Below are 27,403 nucleotides of genomic sequence, written 5' to 3' on the forward strand. Positions count from 1 at the left end.
GAAAAGAGCCAGTTAATATGAAGAGATTGAAGACTCAAGAGAAAATGGAGATTGTTGAGGATGTCGTCTGCTGGATGGGAAGGGATGGAAGAGGATCGAGTTCATATGCAAGGGCATAGCCTTGGCATGAAGGACCATCCCTTTGTTCAAGACTGAGGAAAAAGAGGAGAAGTGGAAGGTAGTGGCAATGGAGATAAAGATAATGAGAAAAGAGGGAGTCTTGATTTTTTTTCAATAAAGTAAGAGACAAGGTCATCAGCTGAGGAGGTGTCATGGGGGTGGGTGGGGGAACCTTGAAGAAGGAAGAAAAGGTTTGTAATAGTTTCTGTGAGGAGTTAGGGAATCAATTAGAATGAATAAAAAGAATACCTCACTTCAATGAGGGCCTAGAAGAAGTTGGAAAATACAAATTTGAAGTATACCCAGTCAGGTTGTGAAATTTTTTCTAGCTTCATTCAACAATTCATGAGTAGAAGCAAAGGAGGCAAATGGTGGGAGTAATCAAGGGCTGAGACTTGGCAAGAGGAGAGTGATGATAGGACAAAGGAGCAAGGAATTCGAGAGCAGAGGATAGGGTTGGGTTGAAATTATAAAATATTGAGTTGAGGATATCTAGTCTGAATATATCCAGTATGTGATGTGAGACTGAAGCTTTGGGGAGGGGAGGGTGAAGCTAAAGTGATGACCTAAAGTACAGAAAGGCGGAAGAAATGGCAATTTGGATGTGGTGAGGTTCAGAGGAGAGGAGAATGAGGGAAGACAGAGAATTTTGAAGTTTCTAGTTACAGAAGTGGAAATAGTTCTGAGCGATGGCAAGTTCCGGTGTGTTACCATCCTTGGGTGTCACTAAAGTGGAATAAAGGAGTAGTGCTTGAAAAGGTTGAAGAAACTGGAGGTTTGGGAGTTTGAAGAAGTATCAACATGACTATTATTCTCATATAGGGATGGCAGTTAGGAAAAAGAGGAATATTGTGAGCTGGGTGCTAAACTCCTTGAGAAAGAGGGGGACATGACCTGAGGGTCACATCAGTATAGTACATGACAGCTACCATAATTCTGATTAGGTGAGGTTCAGTTGAAGGGCATAAGAATAAGAGGATATGAGGAGGGGGCAAGAGATGCTATCCCCTTAAAATGTTGCTGTACAAAAAACACTTTTGTATATCTTAAAGGACTGTGTAATAAGATCTTAAAGTTATAGTTGGAAGGGACCCAAAAAATAGACCATCTAGCTGCTCCAACTCCCTCACTTTACAGATTAGAAAATGGAGTTCCAGACAAGTACAGTGACTCACTCAAAGTCATACGTGTAATAAGGAGATGTGAGTTATTATGAAGGTTGTTCCCTAACCCAGAGTCAATAGCCTTTTAAGAGAGAAGGGCCATCTTTTATGATCTTAATTTTCTGTTGAGATATATGATGTCTGAAACTTTATGTTCATCTTATGTGTATCAGATTATACATTTTCATTATTTTATACAAGTTAATGTACAACATTAGGAAGACCAAGTTCTTATTATTCCCCCAGAAGACTCTTACAATACACATGTATGGCCTAGGAGACTTAGAGGGTTAGAGGGAGCACCCTGAATCCCTCCCATAGCATTCTGTCACTTTAGATTTGCCTTGGAAGGTAAGAAAAACCTTGGAATGAAGTATGGGGCAGATAGGGGAGTAGGAGTGGAAGGACTCAGGATGTATAGTAGGAAATGAAGCAAAAGTCTCGAAATAAGAACAATTGATTAAGGAAAGAAAGCCCCAGTGGGGGCTCTGTGCTCTAGGAAGAGTGTGTAGGGAACAAGAGAGTCTGCACCTATTCCTGATACATAATGTGTATTAATGAGAAGAATCAACAGAGGTAAAGATTCTTTGATTTATTTTGAATGTGAGTTCTAGGTATGTATTTAAAGAGCTCCATTAAGCACTAGTCACTAGCCCCTACCCTGATCCATCACTGTTGTGTGGATACAAACAATCCTTCAAGCTCCCTACAGCCACTATTTCCAGGTTCCTTATGTATTTAACTGACTTTCACTGCTTCCCTTATCAAAGTGGGCTCAGGGGCAGTTGCCTCCATCCTGTCCACCCAGACTCTTTCTACCCCTCAAAGTTTTGTGTTGTGTTGATTTGAGGGCAGATATAGGATATAAACAGGGGCTCTCTGTGACTATATTCTATATGCCTTTGCTGAGAGAAGGCAGCATTGGTGAAGAGTGGGTACATATTAAACTGAGAGCTCTTTCTCTTCTTATTTCTTATCCCTTCTCCTGGTTTTCCTCTTGGTCTCCTTCTGTACCCTTAACTCTTTTCCAAACATAATCTTTCAAAGACCCATATACCTATAGCCTTCTTCACTATTGTCATTCATTTTCAGTAATTCTTGTAAGAAATATTTGCTGGGCCCCTTTCTCATGCAACAGGGATAACAAAAAAGTTCAAATCCCTGGCCTCTGGAAACTTAGAGTCTGGATCTGTAGATAAGACTTGGCACACAACTAATTATAATTAAAAGGCAGCGATGCTGAGTGCTCTGACTGTAGTCCATAGTATTAAGGGACAGCTTCATGGAGGAGGCAGCCGCATCTAAGCTATATCTTGAAGGACGCATCAGGTAAGATTTTGAACAGCATAAATTTAGGTAAAGGAAAGGACGTTCCATGAGAATAAGAAATAGAGGATAGTGTGAAGCAAGATATGAAATTGAAAAGGTACAAGGTATGGTAAAGGAATGACCAGAAGTTCAGTTTCACTAGAGCTTAGCATCAGTAAGTATAGGAGAATATTTGGAAAGAAAACTGAAGAAAATGGGTGTGATCAAACTGTGAAAGATCTTGACTACTAGGCTGAATTGTACATAGGAAATACACAGAATCTAGGGACTGGTTTATTACTTAAGTGATTTTCCAAGATTATCACTTCTTCCTACTCCCTTTTTTTCACCGATTTCATTCATTCAACATTTATTTCTCAATAACCGTCAATATACAAGGTACAGAATAAGCACTCACTATTTGTTCACTAACAAAGATTTGGTGGAGGAGGAAGCTACAGCTGTTAGCCAAAATGAGGCTTTATTGTAGTCTAAAGATCCTATTATGACATATAGTAAGAGGAGATTGATGTATGATTCACAGTCTTTCTACCCTGGGGGTAAATATAACCTGTCCTTAAATTAGAGGCTAAGAGGGTTGTGTAATAGACCACAACATGACCTCCAAGCTGTATGGTCTTTTAACTTCAGTCAAGTTCTCCCTGGATGAGATTGCTGCACAGAAAAATGGTCTCTCCCCTTTAGTTTGTTTCTGTCTTCAGATTAAGTTGCCCAGTGTCTCAAATCTCTAAGGCAAAAAGGGGATGTTCTAATATTCAGAAGAAAAGGACTCAGAAAGGCTTTTAAAGCCTTTTTCGTTTCTTAACTTTGACACATTTGCTCCTCTGTCCATCTTCCCATTATGTGAGCCAGCTCTTTCACAAAGCAGCCCATCTTTCTCTGGAGAGTTTGCCTGTTCTAATGATTTGGGCATTTGTATGTTTTTTTTTTCCTCACAGGTACAATAGCACCCTGTTGGACTTGGTCCATTCCCTGAGTCCCAGCTCTGCTCCTAGACTACGGCCGCCTCTCTCAAGGGAAGCTTGTGCCTGGAATCACAGTCCAGTCCAGGTCTGCCCCCGAAAGCTAGCCTGGGCCTCAAGGGCATGTGGCCCATATGAAGAGCTGGAAGAAAGTCGGATCCTAGAAGAAATTTTCTTCATTTGATGCTGAAGCATGAGCTACAGGATTTCCACAGGAGTTAGGACTTTATGTCCCTGTCTCTGCGATGGATTTATTTCTCCACAAAATCATTTTAAATTATTTGATTGAAAAGTAACTGTGTCACTCCTTTCATAGGGATCTATTTCACTAGCACCCTGTTAAATTTAGAACTGAGAGATCATGCTAGTAATCTAAGGTTTGGTCAGTCCAATCAAAATGTGTTATATTTTTAAAATAGTCTTTCATGTGCTGAGCAATTAGAAAATTAACATAAGACATTATTTCTTCATCTCAGAATCCATTGCATATCCAGCTTCATTTCCCAAGCATATTTCTTTCTCTGTCTTCTGTACACAAGGAGAAAGTTGGTTTTTGTTCAAATATCATTCGTTAATTAAAAAGCAGCATTTTTGTAACACAGGCTATTCTAAAAGGACAGGCTCTTTCACATTCTCTGTTTCTTTCACCACCAGCTGGTCTCCACATTTAGTCATTTAATTCTGAAGCTGAGTTTTCTAAGCCTCAGCAAAGGAGGGTTCCTTTTCTTATTCCCAGCAACACTAATGGATAGGCCCTAAGGAAGCTCAGCAGGGAATAGCCTGTAAATGTCTGCTATCTGGCAAGAGGGGCCCATAGGAATAAATGAGGAAAGAATACAAGTCAGTCCTCTGAACTACACCATGATATATGAATGGGTACTATAGAAACCTAGAAACATTGGATGGTTGCTTCTGAATGCAGGGGAAAAATCTGAAGAAGAAACAAACCTGAAGCAATTATCCTACCAGTTTACAGTATTTGGTGGTCACCACCATTTCCTATAGGCAATAAGACTGATCTCTATATAATTTTTAAACTGGAAATCGCTAGGGTACAGTCTCCCCACCAGCATTTAATTATGTACATAGAATCTGTTTGAGCTCAACCAGATGTTCTCTTACGTGCTTCATGCATCTGTATAAGGGAAGATGATACATGAGTAGAAAAATGGCAGCAGAGTTCTAAAGGCTGAGTGGCTCCATTTATCCCTGTTGTAAGGTTAACATTCCTATGATCCCCAAAACTATGGACATTAGTGATGAGGAAGTGCACATATTGCATTGTAGAGACTTTGAATCCCTACCAGGTGTCCCAAGGACCTATTGATCAGACTTACCTCTGTACCAGACAGCGACCTCTTGTACTTCTAACTCTGCCTTTCATTTGCCCCCAAACTGTACAATGTACAAAATTACAATTACTAGAGACCAAGCCTCTCTAGACCACTATTGGCAGCTAAAATTAAGCTTGCCAGCTATGTAGAGGCCTCACTGTGACAACAGTTCCAGATTTATAAAACTTTGTTGTAAGGACCTTCCTGGATTCTTGCATTAAATTTGCCCTGTACTGTTATACTGTGGATCTGAACTTTTTGGAACTAGGCAGGTCTAAGTAATTTGATTAGTAGTTTGAGCCCAAAACTATTCTGTATGAACTCATCCCTTCCGGTTGGACCCCCAGGCTTGGTCTCATTGTTCTATGCTTTGGAGAAAGGAGAAGAGAAAATTTTATTTCTTCTATATTTTTTCATATGCACTAAATTTTTTAGTTACCTCCAGAATTTCCTCTTCTCTCCCCCTGCTCCCAGAACTTTATCCTCAGATACAGTTGCTCATTTGAAAGGTTGAAAACTTGCTTTCGATCGCAGAATAAAAGGTCACTTCTGTGAAGGAAACCAAGCCAGTCCTATTCCTCTTTAAGTATAGATAATGGGGGAGAGAGGAAGGATGCAAAGAGGGAGAGGGTAGAGAGGAAAGGGGAAATCTAGGCAAGTTTTGAATTTCCACCAAGTCTTGGAGATTTGGACCATTTTTCCAATGTGAAAGGAACCAAAATATGAGTGACAAGCCAAAGCCATTCTCTTTAGTAAAACCAGTAAGCCTCCTTAGCATCCTTAGCCACCTTGCCCTTAGTAGCCCATGTGGCTCACTGGCCATGGATAAACTCCACTCTCCTGGATTAGCTGTGCTTCACAGGGACACCAAGTCTGTCCCCCCAAAACTCAGCTTAACAGAGGGTTTCACCGAGGTGACCAAATTGATGGATCCTTTTCCCCATCAATTCAGTGGTTTTTCTACCCTCCGGAATAAGCGCCACATTCAGGAAACCTGGCAACCTTTAGAAGAACCACATTTCAAGGTCTCAATCCAGCATTTGTCTTGTTTCACTCAGTTGCTACAGCTTTAATTGCCTCTTTTATTAGCTAATGGATGGACCATTTGGAAGAGCAAAGTTTGGTTTCCAGCAGTGCCTTTACCCCTACATCTCCTTTCCATAAGCCAGCCCCACTTGGCTGCTCCTTGTTATTTTGTGAGTGTTGATGTTGAATTCCTTGTGGGGAATGTATATGTTAACAATCCAACATGTTCATTACCTTCTGAGTGGTGTGTTTTTGCATTTTAGTCTGACATGTGTATGTGTGCATGTACATATAGATCGATATATGGAGGTACAGAAGCTGTTGGTGGAGCTTTGAGACCTAAGCCTGCCTATAGAGTGTCCCAGTTGTTAAGTGACCATTTCTGGACTTTTAAAATATAAAGGAGCAAAGAGGCCATCTCAATCCTTACCTCCATCCTTTGAACACATACCCATGTCTTCCTATCCTTGACAGTTTAAAAGACTTGACAGAATCCGAATAAGGAGTTCTCCCACTAATAGTGCTATGAAAGAACATTCCTCAACCGAGTTTCAAGTCCTATCTCAGAGGAGCATTTGAGCACAGACAAAGCCCAAGTCAGGGGCATGTGTGCAGTTATAGCTCTGCTTTCCTTTATACCCCATAGGGCTAGGAAGAAAAAGTAATCAGTGTTTATAAAATAGAAAAGAACCAAATAAAACTTTAAGGAATTATTTTCTAAGTAACTTAAACACTCGGTGTTAAAAGCCAAAATTCAACAATTAAAAACAGTCCTCCACCAGTGACCTTTCCAGAAGAACTTCTTGCATCCACATAGTACCTTGTCCAGAGTACCCCTAGCTATCTTGGGATGAGGGGGAGCCTTTGTACCCCTTCCACAAAGATTGCTCTTAACACCTCTTCGTCCATCTCTGTGGCAACTACTGTGGAAATCTGTTGGATGGCAGGTGGATTCATGGGGCCTCTGGTTATGTCTAGTCTATGGTGACCAGAGAGGTCTCCTATCTCCCCTTTTCAGCTTTGTGCATGGTATTTTTCAATGTGGGTCAATGGTTATATACACATGAAGTTTTAAAGTTAATAAATTATATGGCTTGTTTTCCTCCATATGAATCTAGTATTGGCTTATCCTTATATTGCTTTTATCCGGAAGACAGGCCTGCCTTGAAAGCAAAAGCAAACACACAACTCTGCTGGACATTGATACAGCTTCCCTAAAGCTTATCTTCCTAGCCCAAGTGCCACTTAAGTCTCTGTATAGACACTAGGCCCCTTCCAGGTCGACTGGAAACAGGGGTGAAATAATGAGATATTCTGGTCCATTGTTCCAACCTAAAGGAGCTTCACAGAAGAATTAAATGATGCAATCCATGCTAAAAGTAGTAAGTTTCGTTATTTTAGTTTGAAAGAGATTCCTAAAGGAGCACGGAGAGGAAAGGTAGGGGTGGTAAGATGAAAATGTTGGGAAAAAATCCACCACCACTCCCAAAGTGGGGCAGTATCCAACACTTTCACAGCAGGAAGAGGATGGGAGTAGAAAGGGGTATAACCAGAGAGATCACCAGAATATCACAGGCATCATGGTTTTCAGGCCAAGGCAAGATGATAAAATCTAGAGGCCGCACCCAGACAATGGCCATCATTTGTCATCTCTTGGTGGGGATTTGTGGGTCTGTGACTCCATGCATCAAGAAACACTGCAGAGATCCAGGAGTTTCATACTGACCAGTGGAGAGATTTCACTCAAGGAAGTCTGATTGGTTTCCAACTTCTGATGTCACAGGCAAATAGATGTTAGTCAGCTAGGAAGCCAAATTCCAGGCATAAAAAGATTCAAGATATAGGGATTCCAGAAAAAGAACAAGGCATAAGGGAGAGGAGATGGCAAGAAGGAACCTTTAGTTGAAAGACAAACTAGGCATGTGACGAACAAAGAACAAAGTTCCACTAGATATAGAAAAGGGCTCAGCAGACTCGAAGGTCGTGTGAGTAACATACCTGATGACATTTTCTCCAGTCCCCATGACATCTCAAACCTCTCTAAAACAAATTATACACCAAAGATAAAGGAACTTTAGCTATCTTCATGGTCTAGGACAACCAGAATCCAAAAGAAGGTATAAACTTCAAAAACATAGGAACTGATGCTCACTGACTATTAATTCACTCAGTACCCTTTCCATATCTCTCATGCTACCAGCAGCAGAGCTGTGTTAGCTGACCCAACAACATGACACAGGCTTACATCAAAAGCCATCCCTACAACCCAGTCCCCCTTCTCTCTTTCCAGTGTCATGGAGACCCCAGCTCCAGACTGTGGAGGTTTGCCCAAGCTGCAACTGCTAGCTTCACAGCCCTTCAAGAACGAAAGCCTGCTAGGGGTACCAACCTGGAAGCACCAGCAATACAAAATTCTGAACAGCCAGTGACAGATAAAACAGGCTCTGAACTGTCAGGTAAGAGAACTGAGGAACAGAGGGAGTGAGACAGGTCACCAGGACAAGACACTGGGCATATAGGGGGCTTCCAAGCCTGAGGGAAAGAGCATGTCATCTAGCTGGAGCCAGTTCTGACCAAGTCAATTGGGTAAGAGATAAAGGATACTGAACCATGAATTGTGTGGGAGGAGGCTGTAACACTTTGAGATCTAGGCCTCAAGGAAACTACAATCAGAGGAGAGGGAGTCAGGAAGAGAATGTTAACGAAAATAAGGAGGGGTGGGGGGAAGAGAGACTGAAAGCACCAAAGATTTCAGAAGAGAAAAATGTAAAGACTTTGAACACAAATAAATCAATAGGAAAAACAGTAACAGAAGGAAATAAAGCCTCCAGATTTAGATCCAGATCTCGATTGATACAAAATAAAATTGATCCAACATTTGATGACACAGAGGACCCTGTGGGATTTAAGAACATGGAACCACTATTTATGCTATTTATGAATGGTTTAAAAGTGAAATGAAGATTATGTGAACAGAATTTATTTCCTATCCAGGAAAAATAAAGAGCAGAATAGAACCTGCAATAGCAAGTCTCACCAAAGAAACAAAACGGAACTATGGACTGGGAATGAAAATACACAGAAGTGAAAGACAACCTAGGAGAAGAGAAACAAGAACATTAAAAGAAAATTTATTGACTATGCAAACAAAGCATACTGACCTCAAAGAAGATGCACAGAGACAACATAAGGATCAAAGGTCTCCCAGAAAACTACAACAGGACAAAAAATCTTAACACTGTAATGAAGGAAATACTAGAAAACTGTCCAGAACTTCTGAACATAAGAAATGAAATTCTCAATGAAAGAATTCACAGACAACCTCCTGATATGTAAAAGAAAACAACCCCAAAGCTCCAAACTCCAACACAGAGTGGTTAAATTTAATAATTCAACTTAGAAACAGTTCTGCAAGTGATCAGGAGGAAGACCTTCAGATACAAAGGAAGGGACATTCAAATAATGCAAGACTATTCTGCACCCACTAGGAAAAGGAGGAGGGAGTGGAATAATGTGTTCCAAAGAGCAGTGGAGTTCAGGAAGCAGCCTAGGGTGACCTGGCCATACAGGACCAAAGATGGACATTGAGTAATAAAAAGTCTGAACACTTTTAGAAAGAAAACCAGAAAACAGACTATTCACCTCTCAAACACCCAAACAACAGAAGTGCAGGAGGAGTGAATAAATGCAGCAGCTAAGGACAGCAACAGCAACAGGGTGACAACAAAGAGATCAGTAAGAGACTTCTTTCTAAGTGTACATAAGGAGACTGGAATGAAAGTGGAAATCTGGTAGGGGTAGCAGCAAAGAAGCAGATGGGATATTACAGACAGAGCCTGATGACACTCTGCCTACAGGTGAATCAGGGCATCTTTGTGGGACTACATTACAACATGACGAGGTAGCAAGGGGATAGAGAGGAGTGATTGATATGTTGGGTTAAATCAAGGGTTAGCAATGAGGTGAAGATGACCTTTGGTCTCAGAAAGAGAAGAGCCTGTAGGAGAGTAGATAAGGAGAAAGGGGTGGGAATTGAAAAGGAGGGGAAAAGAAGGAGGCCTTATTTCGGATGTAGGAGAACATTCCACCAATGAATCCTCCTGTAAGTGAAAAGAGATGGTCAGTAAAGGGAGATGGGGAGTTGGAACCCCTTGGGGCAACTAGTGCCTGGAGGAGTGAGAGAGCATGGGCATGGAGATTTTCAGGCAAATGTAGTGGAGGAAAAAAAGGTCAACAGGAGAGATTATAGATCAGTGGTGGGCTGCATAATTAAGGATCTGGTGAGGGAGGGACTCTACCATGGATCAGGTTCTTTCCCAACACTTGCAATAATTGACATTCTTCTGGGAATGAGGCACAATGGAACAGGAGAACCCATAGGGTAAGCCCTGCAAGGCAGTGTCAGAAAGTGCCCAGAGTGTACAGCCTAGAATGGATGCCATGGAAGTTTTGATTGTATGAAGAATACAGAGAAAAGAGAGAGACCAGATAATTATAGGAGTCATGAGTCAGAAAATGAGGGTCTAGAGTAAACAGAAGGATGAGGAAGAGAGTGAGAGAAATTCCTTTTTTGGAAAGGGACACAAAAACTGAAACTAATGAACAGGAATAGCTAAAGGGGAAAAGAAGGAGAAATCTACTTGACTGAGAGGAAAAAAGTAGGATAAGAAATGTGTAACTAGATAAAAGGAAATAAAAACAACCAATAAACAATACCCTAAAGGGAAAGGAACATCAAATGAGAGCATGAGGAGTGAGGGGAAGAAAGCCAGTGGGAACAGGGCTACCTTAAAAAAAGATAAAATGAAGGGACATAATACTGGGTTTATAGTAGAAGAGGGACCTGAAACTAAAAAGCTGGTGCACAAACAACATTAATGCATCTAGGATAGGGGTTAAGGATAAGGAATAAGGGAAGTGGTTGAATGGGGGAAGGGGGAGACTTGGCTTCAAATTTCTCTGATAAGGGTTTGGTGTCCAATACGTAAATAGATGGATAGATAGATAGATAATAGATTGATAGATAGATAATGTGTATCTCTAGATATAGATGTGTGTGTGCATCCATTCCTTAATAGATAAATGGTCAGAGAATATGAACAAATGGTTCTCAAAAGAACTACAAAGTATTCACAACCACATAAGAAATGCTCCAAATCACTAATAAGAGAAATGCAAGGAAAGATAGGCACACTAATACATTACTGGTGGAGCATGCAAAATGGCCTGCAAATAAAGTGAAAAAATATCTATACCCTTTGAACCAGAGACTTCATTACTGGACTTATACCCCAAGGAAGCCATTATTAAGAAAAAAGGCCCAGTATATACCAAAATACTCAGAGCAACACTTTTTGTGATAGCTAAGAATTAGAAACAAAATAGATGTCCATCAGTCAGAGAATGGCCAAACAAACTGTGGTACATGAATGTAATGGAATATTACTGTGCTATAAGAAATTATGGGTATGATGAATACGGAGAAGCATGGAAAGCTCTAGATGAACTGATGCAGCAAAGTAAACAGCCAAGAAAACAATATACACGGTAACTACAACAATGTTAATGGAAAGAACAACACTCCAAAAATTTAAGGAAATAAAATTATAAAGATCAAGTTGAATTCAAATGAAGAGATATGAGAAGATGCCCCCAATAACCTACACCCCCCCTACTGTCATGGAGGCAGGAGGTGCACAGGTGTTACATATTGTACATGTTTTTGGACTTTTTCAATGCATTGATCAGTTGTGCTTACTTTTCCTCTCTAAAAAGTACTGTTTATTATATGGGATGGCTCTCAGGAAGGGGAAAAGGGAAGGATTACATGAGATTATATGGCAATATAAAAAAACAAAATATCAATAAAAAATAAAATTACTTTTTTTAATGGCATTACTAAGTTGGCCTCTGTGCTGAGAGAGTCTGAGTTTGAGAACTAAAGGCAGAGCCATAAATACCCAAAGGGAAGGTTTCTCCCATCACATTTATGCAACCAAATCAGGCAACTTCTCCTTCTTCTCCTCCTCCTTATTCTCCTTCTCTTTTCTCTTCTCCCTCACGGCAGAGACCATATGCCTGGGATCCAAAGTCCAAAGGACCTTGAACATTGAGAGACTAAAGGAAAGTCTAATCATCTTAACTGTCTGGCTCATGAGATGAAAATGAGGGAGACTGTAGAATCCACCCAGCTTGGGGAAAGATGAACACTTTAGGTACACTGGAACACCTGGGAATATGCACAGAATGAAAGGATTACCTCATTAAATTTATGTTAAAATGAACTGACCTCTCAAGTGTAGGAAGTCCTGTTAACTAGTGGTTGGAAGGTGAGTTCTAGAAACCTGTCCTACATGTTATAAAGCTGCCCTCTGTCAGTGACTCTTTCTCAGTCTGTTGCAGTTTAGTGATGGAAGGAAATGTTTTCTGTCCCCATTTGTCTCGATTGCATCACCCTTCTCAAAAAAGATAGGTTAAGCTCTGTGGTAAAATGCCAGTCTTAGCCTTTAATACTGCCCCCTGCTGTTCTGGGACTCATCTGAGGGTAATGGACCCCAACTTTGCCTCCATCTCTCTCCTCAGATTAAGTCATGAACAATCAGGCTAGAAGTCTTGATGCAATAGTTCCTTCTTACCCAATAAGATTTGATTCATCCATAGATTCTATACAGGGACAGAAAGAGACCAGCTTTTTCCAGTTCTGGAGGCATCTCAGAGGTCTCTTGATTTGGATCTGCTTATCCATGTCATTCCCATATATGCACACAGTCCTTTACCATAGTTATATAGGATGCACTATCATACCCATGAGAATACAGTTAGGGAATGGAGATAAACGGGGGCCTTCCATAATCCAAAGGCCCATGGAACTCTGCAGAATTGAAATCCATTAGTTGGGCTGTGGACTAACTGCAATAAAGAAACATCAAACACCTTTTATGCTTTAGACAATGGTGAAGCCCAAAACTGCCCTGAATTTGTACATCATGTGTATTGGTATGAGTATGCTTTCTCTGTCCTCTCTCATGGGCTCCTAACACTATGCACAAGGGAAACATCAGACACCATCCCCACTCTTTGAGCTTCCATACAGAGATGTTTTAAGGAGCCAGGTGGATTTCCACTATCATGCTTACCCAGCACCTTTACTCTGCCTAACCCCCAACCTCTAGCCTAGATCCCTAGTTCTTTTATCTTGATCCTAAATAGGAGCTCATTTATCTGTTCACATGAATCCAACTCCTACCTCTGGGTGGGTGACTTCCAAATCCATCTCTTCAGCCCTAATTTCTCACCCACTCTTCTGTCCATCCTCAACATTTTACAGAATAGTTGTGGATTTTTAGCTGTATGCAAATAGACATTTTGTAAGGCAAATGCATTGGGTAGGAATGAGAAAACTGAGGTTCAGAGAGATTGTGACTTGCCCAGGGTCACAAAGCTGGTTCATGGAAGAGCCAGTACACGGTCCCAGGCCTTCTGACTCCAAGTTCAGTATTGCCTTCATTGAACCATGCTGCCTCAAATCTTTCTCACTATGTTGTTGCTTCAACATCTCTTTTGACCTTTCCTCCTTCCAAATAAATCTTTGGCTAGAGATCCCTGGGCTTTCTCTCCAGGCACCAGGTGCCTTTCTCACCTTTCTATCTTTTTTATTTTTAAATTAATAAATTTATTTTTAATTTACAACATTCAGTTCCACAAGATTTTGAGTTCCAAATTTTCTCCCCTTCTTTTTCTCTCCCCCTCGATGGTATGCATTCCGATATAGGCTCTACATATACATTCCCATTAAACATTTTTACATTAGTCATGTTGCAAAGAAGAATTATAATCAATGGAATGAACCACAAGAAAGATGAAGCAATACAAAAAAGAGAGAGCAAATAGTTTGTTTCAATCTGCATTCAGACTCCATAATTCTTTCTCTGGATATGGATAGCGTTTTCCATCTTGAGTCTTTTGGAGCTGTCTTAGAGCCTTGCATTGCTGAGAAGAGCCAAGTCTGTCAGAGTTAGTCATTGCATAGTGTGTCTCTAATTGTGTACAATATTCTCCTGGTTCTGCTCCCCTCACTCAGCATCAGTTCATATAAGTCTTTCCAGGTTTTTCTGAAGTCCGTCTGCTCATCATTTCTTACAGCACAATAGTATTCCGTTACATTCATATACCACAACTTGCCCAGCCATTCCCCAACTAATGGGCATCCCCTCAATGTCCAATTCTTGGCCACTACAAAAAGAGCTGCTATAAATACTTTTTTACATGTGGATCTTTTTCCCATTTGTATGATCTTTTTGGGATACAGCCCTAGAAGTGGTAACACCTTTCTATTTTATTACTTCATTTTGTCTTCTCTCTTCTCCCCTTCATTTCTACATTCTACCTACCCAAGTTCTTGCCTCTGTGGCTTGAGACTAGCAGTGACACAATGAATGTAAATACTGCATACAAATATAAAGTTATTAAATATACAATCCTAGAGCACCATGGCCAAAACCAGAATAAGAGTTCCCCTCCATTTCCCTAATAAAAGAAAATTTTAGCATAAAGACCATGGAATGGGGTGGGTGGGGCCAGGTAGTAGTTAAAATATTAAGGGGCAAAAGTAGAACTAGGGAATAGTCAAGAATTCATCCTGAAGCCCTCTTTTCAATCAGTCTGCTCAGTGCTCAGTGCTGCAGGAAATGGGAAAAAGTAGTCCCTTGTTCTTTGAGAATATACAGTTTCAATGGGAAGATGAGGCATAAACACATCAACATGTAATACAATAAAAAATGTGAATTTGGGATCAATTACCCAGTAAGTAATATAGACACTTCTATAAATTCAGAGAGGAGATCAATATGGGCTAGAGCAGGCTGGGAAAATCTTATGGAGGAACAAAGATTTAAAATTAAGTGACTTCTGAGTCTTGTGACCAACAAGCAGGAAGACTAGAATTTTCCCTGATTCTCCTGACTTCTCATACTTCTCAAAATCAGAAACAATGTCAAATATAAAGCAATTTCTGCTGTCTCCATGGTCTAGGAAACCAGAAACCTAAAAGGTCAAAAACTTTATGAACTAACACCTAACTAGAGTTTATTCAGCACCCCTTCCCCACTAGTTAACTTGACCTAGAAGACTGCAACAAAACAACCCCCTCTAGTTCCAACCCTCCCACCCCCACCACCAATTCCAGGGCTGTGGAGATCCATTTGTTGCTGTGGAGAAATTTGTGGAGGTTTTGATGGCCAATACCACAGCAACATTCTGTGCTGCAAAGGATCTTTTCAAAAAAGCAGAGATTCAAATGGAGGGAAAGAGGCAGGACACATGCCTGGGCCTAAAATAGAGCTCAACCCAACACCCTAATCCTCTTTCTTCCCCCAAACCTTGGACATCCAAACTCCAAATGACAGAAGTCAACTAAGGCTGCAGTAGCACCATTGTGACAACACTGTATTGCTGGCCCAGAGAACCAAGGAACAGATGGAACAAGATAGGGCATCATGGGTGGGGAGCTGTATGGCACTCCACTAAACCAAAGGGAAAGAGGCCAATATCTGGTTGGGGCCATTTCTGTCCCCCATAAAAAGTCACTCAGGGCATACACATAGGCTGATGAACCATGAATTACCCAGTGTGAAAGGAGGTAAAGATTTTGAAATCCAGCCTCCAGGGAAACCATAGTCAAAAGGGAAGGAGTCAAAAAGTGTGTAATACAGAAAAATAAGGGGAAAAAAAGATTGAAATTACTAAAGATTTCAGGAGGTAGAAAATTCAAAGACCATGAGCATAAACAGATAAACCAACAGGGAAAACATTATCAGCAGAAAGAAATAATGGCCTCCAGATCTAGTAAATGAGTTCAAGCCTCTGTGAATAAACACAGCAAAACAGGAAGTGGTTTAACAGTTGCTAAGACAGAGAGGACCCTATGCATTTTGAGAACATGGAAACACAGCATGTTCCTGAGGGGTTTAAAAGAGAAAGGAGAATTGTGAGAGCAAAATTTATGGCCTATACAGCAAAAATAATTGACAGAAGAGAAAAACTTGAATATATGATGGCAAGTCTCACCAAAGAAACAAAGAAGAGGACAACTGATTTGGGAATGCATATGCATTGAAATGAAAGAAATCTAGAAGAAGAGAAACAAAAAGCAATAACATTAAAGGAAAACATGTTTTCTATTTAAGTAAAACATTGATTTAAAAGACAAAATGTGTAGAAACAATAGGTCTCCCAGAAGAACATGACAAGTCAAAAAACTTGAATACCATAATGCAAAAAATAATACAAGAATATTGCTCACAGGGCTCTTTTCTGGGTGGGGTTTGCCGAGTCAGATCCATTAGCAGGAAGCCGAGCAGCAGCTTCTCTACCTCTAGGGACGCAGCCAGCCCTGGACCCCCAGAGCTCCAGTCGCGGCCGCCACCTGTCTTCACCGCCTGCTGTGAAACTTTGCCAGCTCGCCTGCCACCATGCCCAAGACAATCACCATTCGGGTGACCACCATAGATGCTGAGTTGGAGTTTGCCATCCAACTGAACATGACTGGAAAGTAACTCTTTGACCAGGTCGTAAAGACCATCGGCCTGAGAGAGGTTTGGTTCTTTGGCCTGCAGTACCAAGATGCCAAGGATTTCTCCACATGGCTAAAACTCAACAAAAAGGTGACGGCCCAGGATGTGCGGAAGGGGAGCCCCCTGCTCTTCAAATTCCAGGCCAAGTTTTACCCTGAGGATGTATCCGAGGAGCTCATTCAGGACATCACCCAGCACCTCTTCTTCCTGCAAGTGAAGGAAGGCACCCTCAACGATTACATCTACTGCCCTCCGGAGACCACTGTCTTACTGGCCTCCTACTCGGTCCAGTCCAAGTATGGCGACTTCAACAAGGAGGTGCACAAGGCTGGCTACTTGGCTGGGGACAAGCTGCTGCCCCAGAGAGTCTTGGAGCAGCACAAGCTGAACAAAGATCAGTGGGAGGAGAGGATCCAGGTGTGGCATGAGGAGCACCGGGGTATGATGAGGGAAGACGCTGTCCTGGAATATCTGAAGATAGCTCAAGACCTGGGGATGTATGGGGTGAATTACTTCAGCATCAAGAACAAGAAAGGTTCCGAGCTGTGGCTGGGCATGGATGCCCTGGGACTCAACATCTATGAGCAGAACGACAGGCTGACCCCCAAGGTTGCCTTCCCCTGGAGCGAAATCAGGAACATTTCCTTCAATGATAAAAGCCAATTGACATGAAGCCAATTGACAAGAAAGCTCCAGACTTTGTCTTCTATGCGCCCCGTCCCGCATCAACAAGCATATCCTGGCGCTGTGCATGGGGAACCATAAGCTGTACATGCGGCGCCGCAAGCTAGACACCATTGAGGTACAGCAGATGAAGGCCCAGGCCCAGGAGGAGAAACACCAGAAGCAGATGGAGAGGGCCCTCCTGGAGAACAAAAAGAAGAAGCGAGAGCTAGCTGAGAAGGAGAAGGAAAATATTGAGAGGGAGAAGGAGGGGCTGATGGAGAAACTGAAGCAGATTAAGGAACAGACCAAGAAAGCTCAGCTAGAACTGGAAGAGCACACTCAGAAAACTCTGGAGCTGGAAGAGGAGCGGAAGCGAGCCCAGGATGAGGCTGAAAAGCTGGCCAAGGAGCGGCAGGAGGCTGAGGAGGCCAAGGAGGCCTTGCTCCGGGCCTCTTGGGACCAAAAGAAGACCCAGGAGCAGCTGGCCTCTGAGATGCCAGAGCTGACAGCCCTGATCAGCCACTTGGAGATGGTCCCGCAGAAGAAGGAGAGCGAGGCTGTGGAATGGCAGCAGAAGTCCCAAATGGTCCAGGAGGACCTGGAGAAGACCCGGGCTGAGCTGAAGAATGCCGTGAGCACCCCCCATGAGAATGAGCAAGACAACAAGCTGGATGAGAATGTGGCTGAAGCTAGTGCTGAGCTGCGGGCTGAGGCCTCCACCAAGGACAGCAGTGAGGAAGAGTGGACCACTGAGGGCGAGAAGAATGAGCGGGTCCAGAAACACCTGAAGGCCCTGACCTCAGAGCTGGCCAATGCCTGAGATGAGACCAAGAAGACAACCAAAGACATGATTCACTCAGAGAACATGCGTCTGGGGTGTGACTAGTATAAGACCCTGTGTCAGATCCGCCAGGGTAACACCAAGCAGCTAATTGACGAATTTGAGTCCATGTAATCCTCTTATCCCGTCCCCCCTTCCCAGCCATCTCTGACCTCTCCTCCTCCCCGCCCCCCGCCCCCACCTTTGCCCTTTCTGAACCAACCAACCGGCCCTCCAGGGATCCCAGAGCACCCTCCTCTCTCCACAAGAGAGGAGGAGGGAGAGAAATTTGAACCCCCTCCTTCCCTCTTCCTTGCCCTCAGCTGCCAGCTTAGTCCAGGCCCTGACTTGACTTCTCCAGAGGCTTCGTTCCTACCCTTGTCCCCAGTGGTTCACTGCTGGGTTTGCCCCTTTTCCCTTCCTATCAGAGAGCCCCAGCCACAGGGCACGGTGTCTAGGCACATGTGGGTCTTCTCCAAGTTCTTGTGGCTCAGTGCAAGGCAGGAGGAGGAGGGTTGGGGAAGAGAATAGGGAACTCACTGCAAAGATTAGAGAGAGACATTCCCCAACCCTGATCTACCCAGAACCTTTCAGGCTACCAGGAGAGGGGAAAGCAGCCTAGGTGGAAAGAGAAATCAGGCCATTCCTGATTTCCCTTTCCAGACCCTGGCCTGGTTAGTTGGGTTTGGCAACTCAGCACCCTGGGAGAGAAAGAGAGAGGAAGGGAGGGAGGAAGATTCAAGCAAGACACCAAAAACATTTTAAGTCTTGGCTGCCCAGTACCCCCAAGCAAAACAGTGCCTTAGAGTTGCTGTTTGGGTGCCTTATGGGGGCTGGAGGCAGGAGGCCTTCTGATTGGCCACCTGTGCCTTGGGGGCTGTCCCTTCTCCCTTAGATGGGCCAGCCCCTCCCCTCCCTCCTTCCCTAGTAAGACTGAATGAAGTGAAAACCCAGGGGAATAGCACACAGCTCCCTGTCCTGGGGAAGTGGTCACCCAGCTCTCTCCTGGGTCTGTGGCATCCACCATATCCTAAAGGCCTGAGCAGACAAGGAGCTCCCACCAAACAGTCCCTCCTTCCCTCTACGGGGAGATTGCCCAAGGTGTGTGTGCGAAAGGGTTAATTGGATGTTACCACTCCATACCAGAGATGTTCCAGTCTCCTAAGACACACCTCTATGGCATGTATGGAGGGGATGGGACCATGCCTGCCCCCGGTGACCTCCCTACAGACAGCCCCTCTCCTCACCACCCCCTTCTGGGGGGCGGGGTGCCAGGGGGGAGGCTGCCTGTGGGTCACTTTTCAATGTCCTGGCCGCTCCCTTCCTACCCCGCCCCACCCCACCTGGCACGCTGTTGAGGCATTCTTGCCAGGCTGGCTGGGGGGCACCAGGACCCTCCCAATATGATGCCTGTATGATGTACCTTTCCCCCACCCACCATCTAATAAAATGGGGATTCCCTCCTTCTTCTTACGCATAAATAGAATCTCATTCTCATCTCGGAGCAGGGCTGCGTTTTGGCCTCCCATCCCTCCCACACCTTGAAAGTGTATACTGTATTATAAAGAAGATATTTTGCAGGAGATTAATGTAAAACGCTTTCCGCATCAGTGACGACATCATCACATTAGGTCACGCTAGATTGTTTTATTATTTTTATTATTTGTTCTGCAGCTTTTTTTCTGTTTCTGTCTGTTTTCTCTGGGTTCGACAGACCTGGCTTCTTCCCTTCCCCAGTGGGCAATGGGATGGGGATGGGGGCGGGACCCAGCTGCCATCTGGCTTCCTTCTGAAGTCATGTTTTCATGTAAAATGTAACAGCCCTCTCGCTGTCCTGGGCCTTGAGAGGTTATCTTGATGTTATGCCCCTGAAAGTAAGAGTTGGGGCAGTAATTCACCCCATGGGAGGCTGGGGCAGAAGACTAGACTTTGTGCATGTGTCTTATGTGTACTTTTTTTTGTTATTTGTCTGGACGGGTTTATTCTAAAGTCACATCATGTTCGGTTTCAGTGCCAATAAAATTGAAACTACCCCCCCCCAAATATTGACCACAACTTTCTGAACACAGAAGTCAAAATACCAGTTGAAAAAATTCATAGATCCCCTCCAAAAAAACACAAAAACAAAAAACAAGACCAAGGCTGCAAACTCAGACATACAGTGGTTAAGTTTAATAGTTCAGTTCAGAAACAACGAATTCTGCAAGTAACCATGAGAAAGACTTTCAAATACAAAGGCAAGGAAATGTGAATAACACAGCATTATTCTGCACCTACCAGAAAATGCAGGAGGGAATGGAATAATGTGATCCAATGAGCAATGGGGCATAAGATGTAATCCAGACATATACAGCAAATCTGAACTTGACCATAATGAAAAAAGAATGTATGTTTGATAATAAAGAGGCATTTGAAACATTCTTAAAAAGAAAATCATACCTGAAAATATTATTTGCTTCTTGAATACCTCAGACAACGGAAATATACAAGAGGTGAATAAATATGGCAGCCAAGGACAGCAACAAAATAATAGTGGAGAAACTACTAAGAGACTTCTTTCTATGTATTCAAAAGGAGATGAGATGAAGATAGAAGTCAAGTGGAGGGTCTGAGGCATTATGGAAAGAACCTCATGACTCTCTGCCCATAGGTGAATCAAAGTTTTTTGGCGAGAGTAAATTACAAAATGGGAGGGTACATGGAAGGGGGAAGGGAGGAAAAGGATAGAGGAGCATGTATGATGGGCCATGGTCAAGTCAAAGGCTCTCAATGAGGTGATGGTGACTACTGTGATCTCTGAAGAATAGCCTGTAGGGGAGTAGGTGAGAAGGCAGGGGAAAAAGAGGAGGAGAAGCCTTGTTTTGGTGATGGGAAGGGTTCCAGTGATGAATGCTCCTATAGGTGAAGAGTGAAGTTCTGCAAAGGGAGATGGAGGCCTTGTTCTGGGTATTGACTACAGAGATTTGGTTCTTGAAAAGATCACTCATTCTGTCTCAGAAGGAAGAGAGCTGGAGCTCCTTGGGGCAACTCATCCCAAAGGGAGTGAGAGGGCATGGACTGAGGAATGAGATTTTGAGGCAAATGGGGAAGAAAGATGACCAGGGGAGGAGATAGGTCAGTGGGGGGCTGGAAAATAGGGGACATGGTGGGGGGATGTCCTGACATGGAGCAATGTCCTCTCTGTCACCTAAAGAACTGGCCTTATTCTGGGCATGAAGCACAGTGAAAAGGGCAAATCTGTAGAGCAAGCTCTAAAAGGCAGTGGCAGAAGCTGCTTAGAGTAGAGGACTCAGAATGGATACTTTGGAAGTTTTGATTCCGTGAGCAATTGCAGAGAACAGAGAGGGACTAATTACATATATGGACCATGAGGGTCCATATATAAAAGGGTCTAGAGAAGAGAGAAAGAAAAGATGGATGATGAAGAGTGTATGAGAGAGAAATCCTCTCTGGAAAGGGCCACAAATATTTTTTAACTAATGAACGGGATTATTTGAAGGGGAAGATAGGAAGGGAGAATCTACTTGACTGAGAAAGAAAAAGAGGGGAAGACAAACACATAAAATCAGGAAAGAAAAAGGAACTAATAAGCAAAACTCTGAAGGAAAGGGATAACAAATGGAAGGGGGTGAGGAGGTGAGAGGAAGGGAGCCAGTGGGAATGGGACACCTTAAAAAAGATTAAGCTAAAGTAAATGAAAAGACATACTACTATTTTCACAGTAGAAAAGGGGGAGGGGGTCATAACATAAAAAACCCCAACATTAGGAACAAATGAAGGGAAATATAAACTTAATTTTTATTACTTTAAATGTGAATGGATTAGACAAAAAAAGTGACATATGAAAACAAAACTCTACAATGTGTTGTTCACAAGCAATACATTTAAAAACAAAGACAAAACTGAAAATTTTACTATGCATCAAGTGTCCAAAAAAGCAGGAGTTGCAATCATGCTATCTGATAAAGGAAAAAGAAACATTCAAAAAATAAAAAAGGAATAAACAACAAAACTGTATTATGCTAATATCAGCAATAAACTTATATGCTCCAAATGTCTTAGCATCCAATTCATGAAGGAAACATTGACTGAGCTTAAAGAATATATAGACAGTAACACAATAGTTACAGGAGACTTTATTGTTCTTCTCTTTGTTTTGGATAAGTCTAACAGATAAACAAAGAAAAAATACAGAACTGAACAAATTGATGAATAAACTGGAGGTAAAAGACTTTGTTGTTGTTGCTCAACCTTTTTTTTTTTTAAATTGTGTCTGACTCTTCATGAGCCTATTTGGGATTTTATTGGCAGAGATACTGAAGTGGTTTGCCATTTTCTTCTCCAGCTCATTTTACAGATAAAGAAATTGAGGCAAAAAGGGTTAAGTGACTTGCCCAGGGTCACCCAGCTAGTAAATGTCTGAGACCAGATTTGAACTCAGGAAGATCAGTCTTACTGACTCCAGACCCAGCACTTTATCCACTGCATCACCAAAGACTTATGCCATCTTTTAAATGCAACTACAAGAAAGAATATAAATATTTCTCATCACCGCCATGAAACTTTTACAAAAATTGACCATGTATTAGAACACAAAGGTATCACAAGCAAATATAAAAAGGCATAAAGAGTAAATACATACTTTATAGATGATAATACAATTAAAAATAGCTATTAAACTATTAAGCTATTAGGTCACGCTAGATTGTTTTATTATTTTTATTATTTGTTCTGCAGCTTTTTTTCTGTTTCTGTCTGTTTTCTCTGGGTTCGACAGACCTGGCTTAGGAACCACAAACAAAAGACACAGAATCAAATGGCAACTTAGCAATGAAATCATGAATAATGAGAGGGTCAAAGAACAAACTATAAAAATAATAAGTATGCAAAAGAAAATGATAATGAAGCAACATCCCAACATGTCTGGGATGCATCTACAGCAGTCCTGAGGGGAAAAGGTGCATCCCTACAAACTTGCATTAATAAAATAGAAAAAGAGAGGATTAACGAACCAAGTATGCATTTTTTTAAAAAAAAGCAGAAAGCCAACCAATAAACCTAAATGAGCAAAGAAGATAAAATACTAAAAATTAGAGGAGAAATAGATAAACTAGAAACCCCCAAAAACCCATAGAAATGATAAATAAAACTAAAAGCTGATTCCTTGAAAAGACTAAAAATATTCATAAACTTTTCACTAATCTGATTAAAAAGAAGAGGACAAAACATCAAATCGATAAAATAGCAAATGAGTCAAGTAAAGTCGCAACAAAATAAAAAGAAATAAAAAGAATAATCAACATAATTAAGCACAGTTATATGTATGAGAAAACAAATGCATTAATAAAACTGAGAACACAAAAGAAATAGAAAAATACCTTCAGAAACATAAAATATCCAAATTGTCAGAGGAACAAATAGAGACCTTAAATAACCCAACCTAACACAAGAAAATGAACCAATTGTAAAGGAATTTCTGGGGGGCAGGGAAGGGAAACAATTTCTGGTCCTCAAGGCTTCACAGGAGAATTCTACCAAACTTTTAAAGAACAATTAGTACACAAATTATTCTCAAAAATAGTGAAGACATGTAATAGCAATTTAGATTTGAAGACTTTTCAAACCCATTAATAGGCCACGTGACCTGCTTACATCGCAGGAAGTCTAAGTCACATGTGGTCGGAGGTACTTGCTGAGAGGAAAAGGAAATTGGGTCACAGGAAATGCTGGGAGAATCGGTATGGCTATTAATGACAGAGCTGAGGGAAAGAGAGCCAACTTGTGATAGCTGTACTGTGAGTTTTGATTGTTTTGGGGGAAGGCCCCAGCAGGGGGTGGAGAGTCTTTGGGATGGCAAGGCTACTTGCTGTGATATTGTGTGTCGAATTCTTAGCTGCTGTGATGAATTGGGCAGACGGCTTACGGGACATAGTCCTCTGGTGTCTGAATAAATGGTGTACTTCTATGTGGGGAGTCTCATATATTTTGCAATACAGAACCACATAGGCATTTTGACAATTATCATCTATATTGTTATTATTGCCTTACTGATACAAGGCACCCTACCATGATCCTTTTATGAGATAAATCCTAATACTTAAACTAGGGAAAGATAAAACACAGAAAGAAAACCATCAGCCAATATCATTAATGAATATTAATTTTAAAAATCATAAACAAAACTCTGTCAGACTACAATGATTCAAATAAGAATTATTTGAATTCATTCATTCATTTGTTCATTGTGACCAAGTTGTATTTATACCAGGGATATAAGTAAGGTTTAACATTAGGAAAATAATCAACACAATCACATTAAAAACCAATAATTCTAAAACCAATAATGATTTCAATAGATGCAGAAAAAGCTTTTGACAAAGTACAACACTAATATATGCTAAAATTATACACTAATTTATACTGCAAAGTATAGTTACACAAAAATCTTTTTTAATATCATAAAAAGCATCTAGCTAAAACCAAAAGCAAGCAAGTATCATATGGAACGGAGACACACTAGAATCTTTTCCAATAAATAAAAAAGGAAAGCAAGGAGGCCTACTCTTCCCACTATTATTTGATATATGCCTGCAAATGCTAGCAATAGCAATGAGACAAGAGAAGGAAATCAAATGTATAAATACAAGTAAAGAGAAGATAAAGCTATCTCTACTTGCTGATGATATGATAGTATACTTGCAAAATCCTAGAGAATCAACAAAGATACTAATTGAGACAATAGCTTCATCAAAGTTGCAAGCTACAAAATAAATCCTATCTTTATGATAATTATTATTATAATAAAACCCAAGAAGCAGTGTAAGTAAGGAGGATTTTGTTATCCTTTTTAGAGTTCAGTTTCTCAGGATCCATGGCCATTGCAATGTCTAGTTTCCAGGTGTTAGATAATAAACTCTCAGAAGAGCCCCAAGGATCCTAGATAGTAATTCCTAGAATCATAGTGATAGACAGTCCCACTGAGGCTGAGCCATGAGATATGGGGTGACATAATTGACATTTACTATGCGCAGAACGACAATATTGCTAAAGTTAACCTGTGAGCTTCATGTTAGCAAGATGCCTTCTTTGTCTTTTGCCCTATAAAGCAGTTGGGCACTGGTCAGTGAGTGGGGAAACCACAGAGGAACCCATAGGGGAATCTGTCTGTGCCTTGACCGGCCCCCATCAAGGCTTGAGGGGACCTCATAGGGGAATATGGTAGTGTAACACTGTGTGTTCCTCAACCAGCGCCCATTGAAGCTTGAGGGGATTTAGGGAAGTGCACAAGCTGTGCCTGTCTCAATTGACCCCAACAAAACATAGGGGTAATTGCCCCCTCCCTTCTCACCTGCCTCTGTGAGAAGGGTGATTAGGGAATGCTGTAGGAGCTGGTTCTCCCATTATCAGCAATCTTCTGAGAAGACTAGACTAGAATGAAGCTGATTATTAACCCCTCTGAAGGTGTCTGCCTGTCTGACCAGGCCAAGGGTGAACCTGTTAGAGGCTGGAGTTTGGAAACTCCAGTGGCTCCTGTGTGTTAGCTATGAAACAAGCAGTAATGGAAAAGAAATCCTATTTTAAGTCATTGCAAAATGCCTAATGTAGCTGGGAATTGATTTTCCAAAGCACACAAAAGACCTGTGTGATTCAATTGCAAAGTGTCACTTAAGAAAATTAAAAAAAAAAACTTAAACATCTGAAGGATGTACCAATATAATAATAATAATAATATCTATATATATATAAAACAAAAATGACAATACTAATAAAATTTATTTATACTTTTAATGGTTTACCAATCAAATTACCAAAGGGATACTTTATAGAACTTAGTAAAATAATAACAATTAATTTAGAAAAACAAAAGATCAAGAATATAAAGGGAAATAATGAAAATAAATAGGAATAAAGGGGGAATAACACTTCCAGAATGCAAACTATTGTATGAAGCAGAATTCATCAAAACTATCTTATTAGTTAAAAATAGATCAATAGAATAGAGTTAACAAAGTAGAATTAGAAACAATAGAATTCATTAACCTAGTGTTGGATAAAGTACAAAATATAAATTACCTAGGAAAAACTATTTGATAAAACTGCTGGGAAAACTGGAAAGCAGTCTGGCAGAAATTAGGATTAGACTAAACCTTACACCATATTCCACATACATTCTAAATGGATATGCTACCTTAATATTAAAGCTCATACTATTAAAAAGTTAGAAAAGAAGCAGAATATATGCTTCTCGTAGCTATGAATAGGAGATGTATTGAGACAACTACAAAGATAAAATAGATAACTTTGATTACATGAAACTGAAATGCTTCTTCTCAGTAAAATTAATGCATCTAGAAAAAGAAGGGAAGTAGTTGAATGGGGGAAAATCTTTTTATTAATCTCTCTGATAAGGTTTTAGTATCTAAGGTATAGAAACAATACATATATAATGCATATGTGTGTACATACACAGACACACACACAGACATAGATATACATTATACACACAATATATTATATATATATATGTGTATATATGTATATACTAATAGCTATTCCCCCAACTGATTAGTCAAAGGATTTAAGCAAACAGTTCCCCCCAAAATAATTGCAAAGTTTTCATAACCACATGAAAGAATGTTCCAAATCACTAATAATAAAAGAAATGCAAATCAGAACAATTCTTTGGGTTCACCTCACACCCTGAAAATTGGCAAAGATGACCAAAAAAATAGGGACAGTTAATCTCATAATGGTTGTGGAATGATAAGCACATTAAGACATTGTTGGTGGAGTTGTGAAATGGTACAACTATTTTGTAAAGCAGTTTGGAATTATACAAATGAAGTGATTCAAATGTCAATATCATTTGAACTAGAGACTCTACTGCTGAGCTTATACTTCAAGGAAGCCATTGATAAGAAAGTCCCCATGTACACTAAAATATGTATAGCAGCAATTTTTATGATAGCAAAGATTTGGAAATAAGTAGATGCACATTGATTAGGAATTGCTAAACAGATTGTGGTACATAAATGTAATGGGATATTACTATGCTCTAAAAAATGATTGTGTAATGAATATAGAAAAGCATGGAAAGATCTACATAAACTGATACAAAGTAAACCAAGCCAAGAAAACGATTTACACAATGACAACAATATAAATGGAAAGAACAACCACACATATTAAAAAAAATCAAAAATAAATGTAACAAAATTTAAAAGATTATGTATGATTCTTAGGAAGAAATATGAGGGGATACCCCAGTACTCCCTTTGTGGAGGTGGGATTTCCACAGATGTTGCACATTGCATGTTTTGAGACTTTTTCAGTGTATTAGTAAGTTGTGCTAATTGTTTTCCTCTTTCTTTTTTCCTCTTTAAAAAAATACTATTTGCTATATGGGATGGCT

At 40.9% G+C, this 27,403-nt stretch overlaps 1 protein-coding gene and 1 pseudogene across 1 annotated transcript in view; both read left to right on the top strand.

Annotated features, from left to right (window-relative positions):
* The window catches only part of LOC118846702 (protein hinderin-like), a 291,103-nt gene extending 283,790 nt beyond the window's left edge, over window positions 1-7,313 (top strand). Inside the window, exon 6 of the mRNA XM_036755471.1 lies at window positions 3,551-7,313. Within this exon, the coding sequence (XP_036611366.1) occupies window positions 3,551-3,758 (208 nt within the window). The 3' untranslated portion in view covers window positions 3,759-7,313. The remainder of the gene's footprint in view (window positions 1-3,550) is intronic.
* A 9,090-nt stretch (window positions 7,314-16,403) lies between these two features.
* Window positions 16,404-18,126, top strand: LOC118833700 (annotated as a pseudogene).
* The last annotated feature ends 9,277 nt before the right edge of the window (window positions 18,127-27,403 follow it).

This window comes from Trichosurus vulpecula, chromosome 1, assembly GCF_011100635.1.
Source record: "Trichosurus vulpecula isolate mTriVul1 chromosome 1, mTriVul1.pri, whole genome shotgun sequence".
In the NCBI taxonomy this organism is placed as follows: domain Eukaryota; kingdom Metazoa; phylum Chordata; class Mammalia; order Diprotodontia; family Phalangeridae; genus Trichosurus; species Trichosurus vulpecula.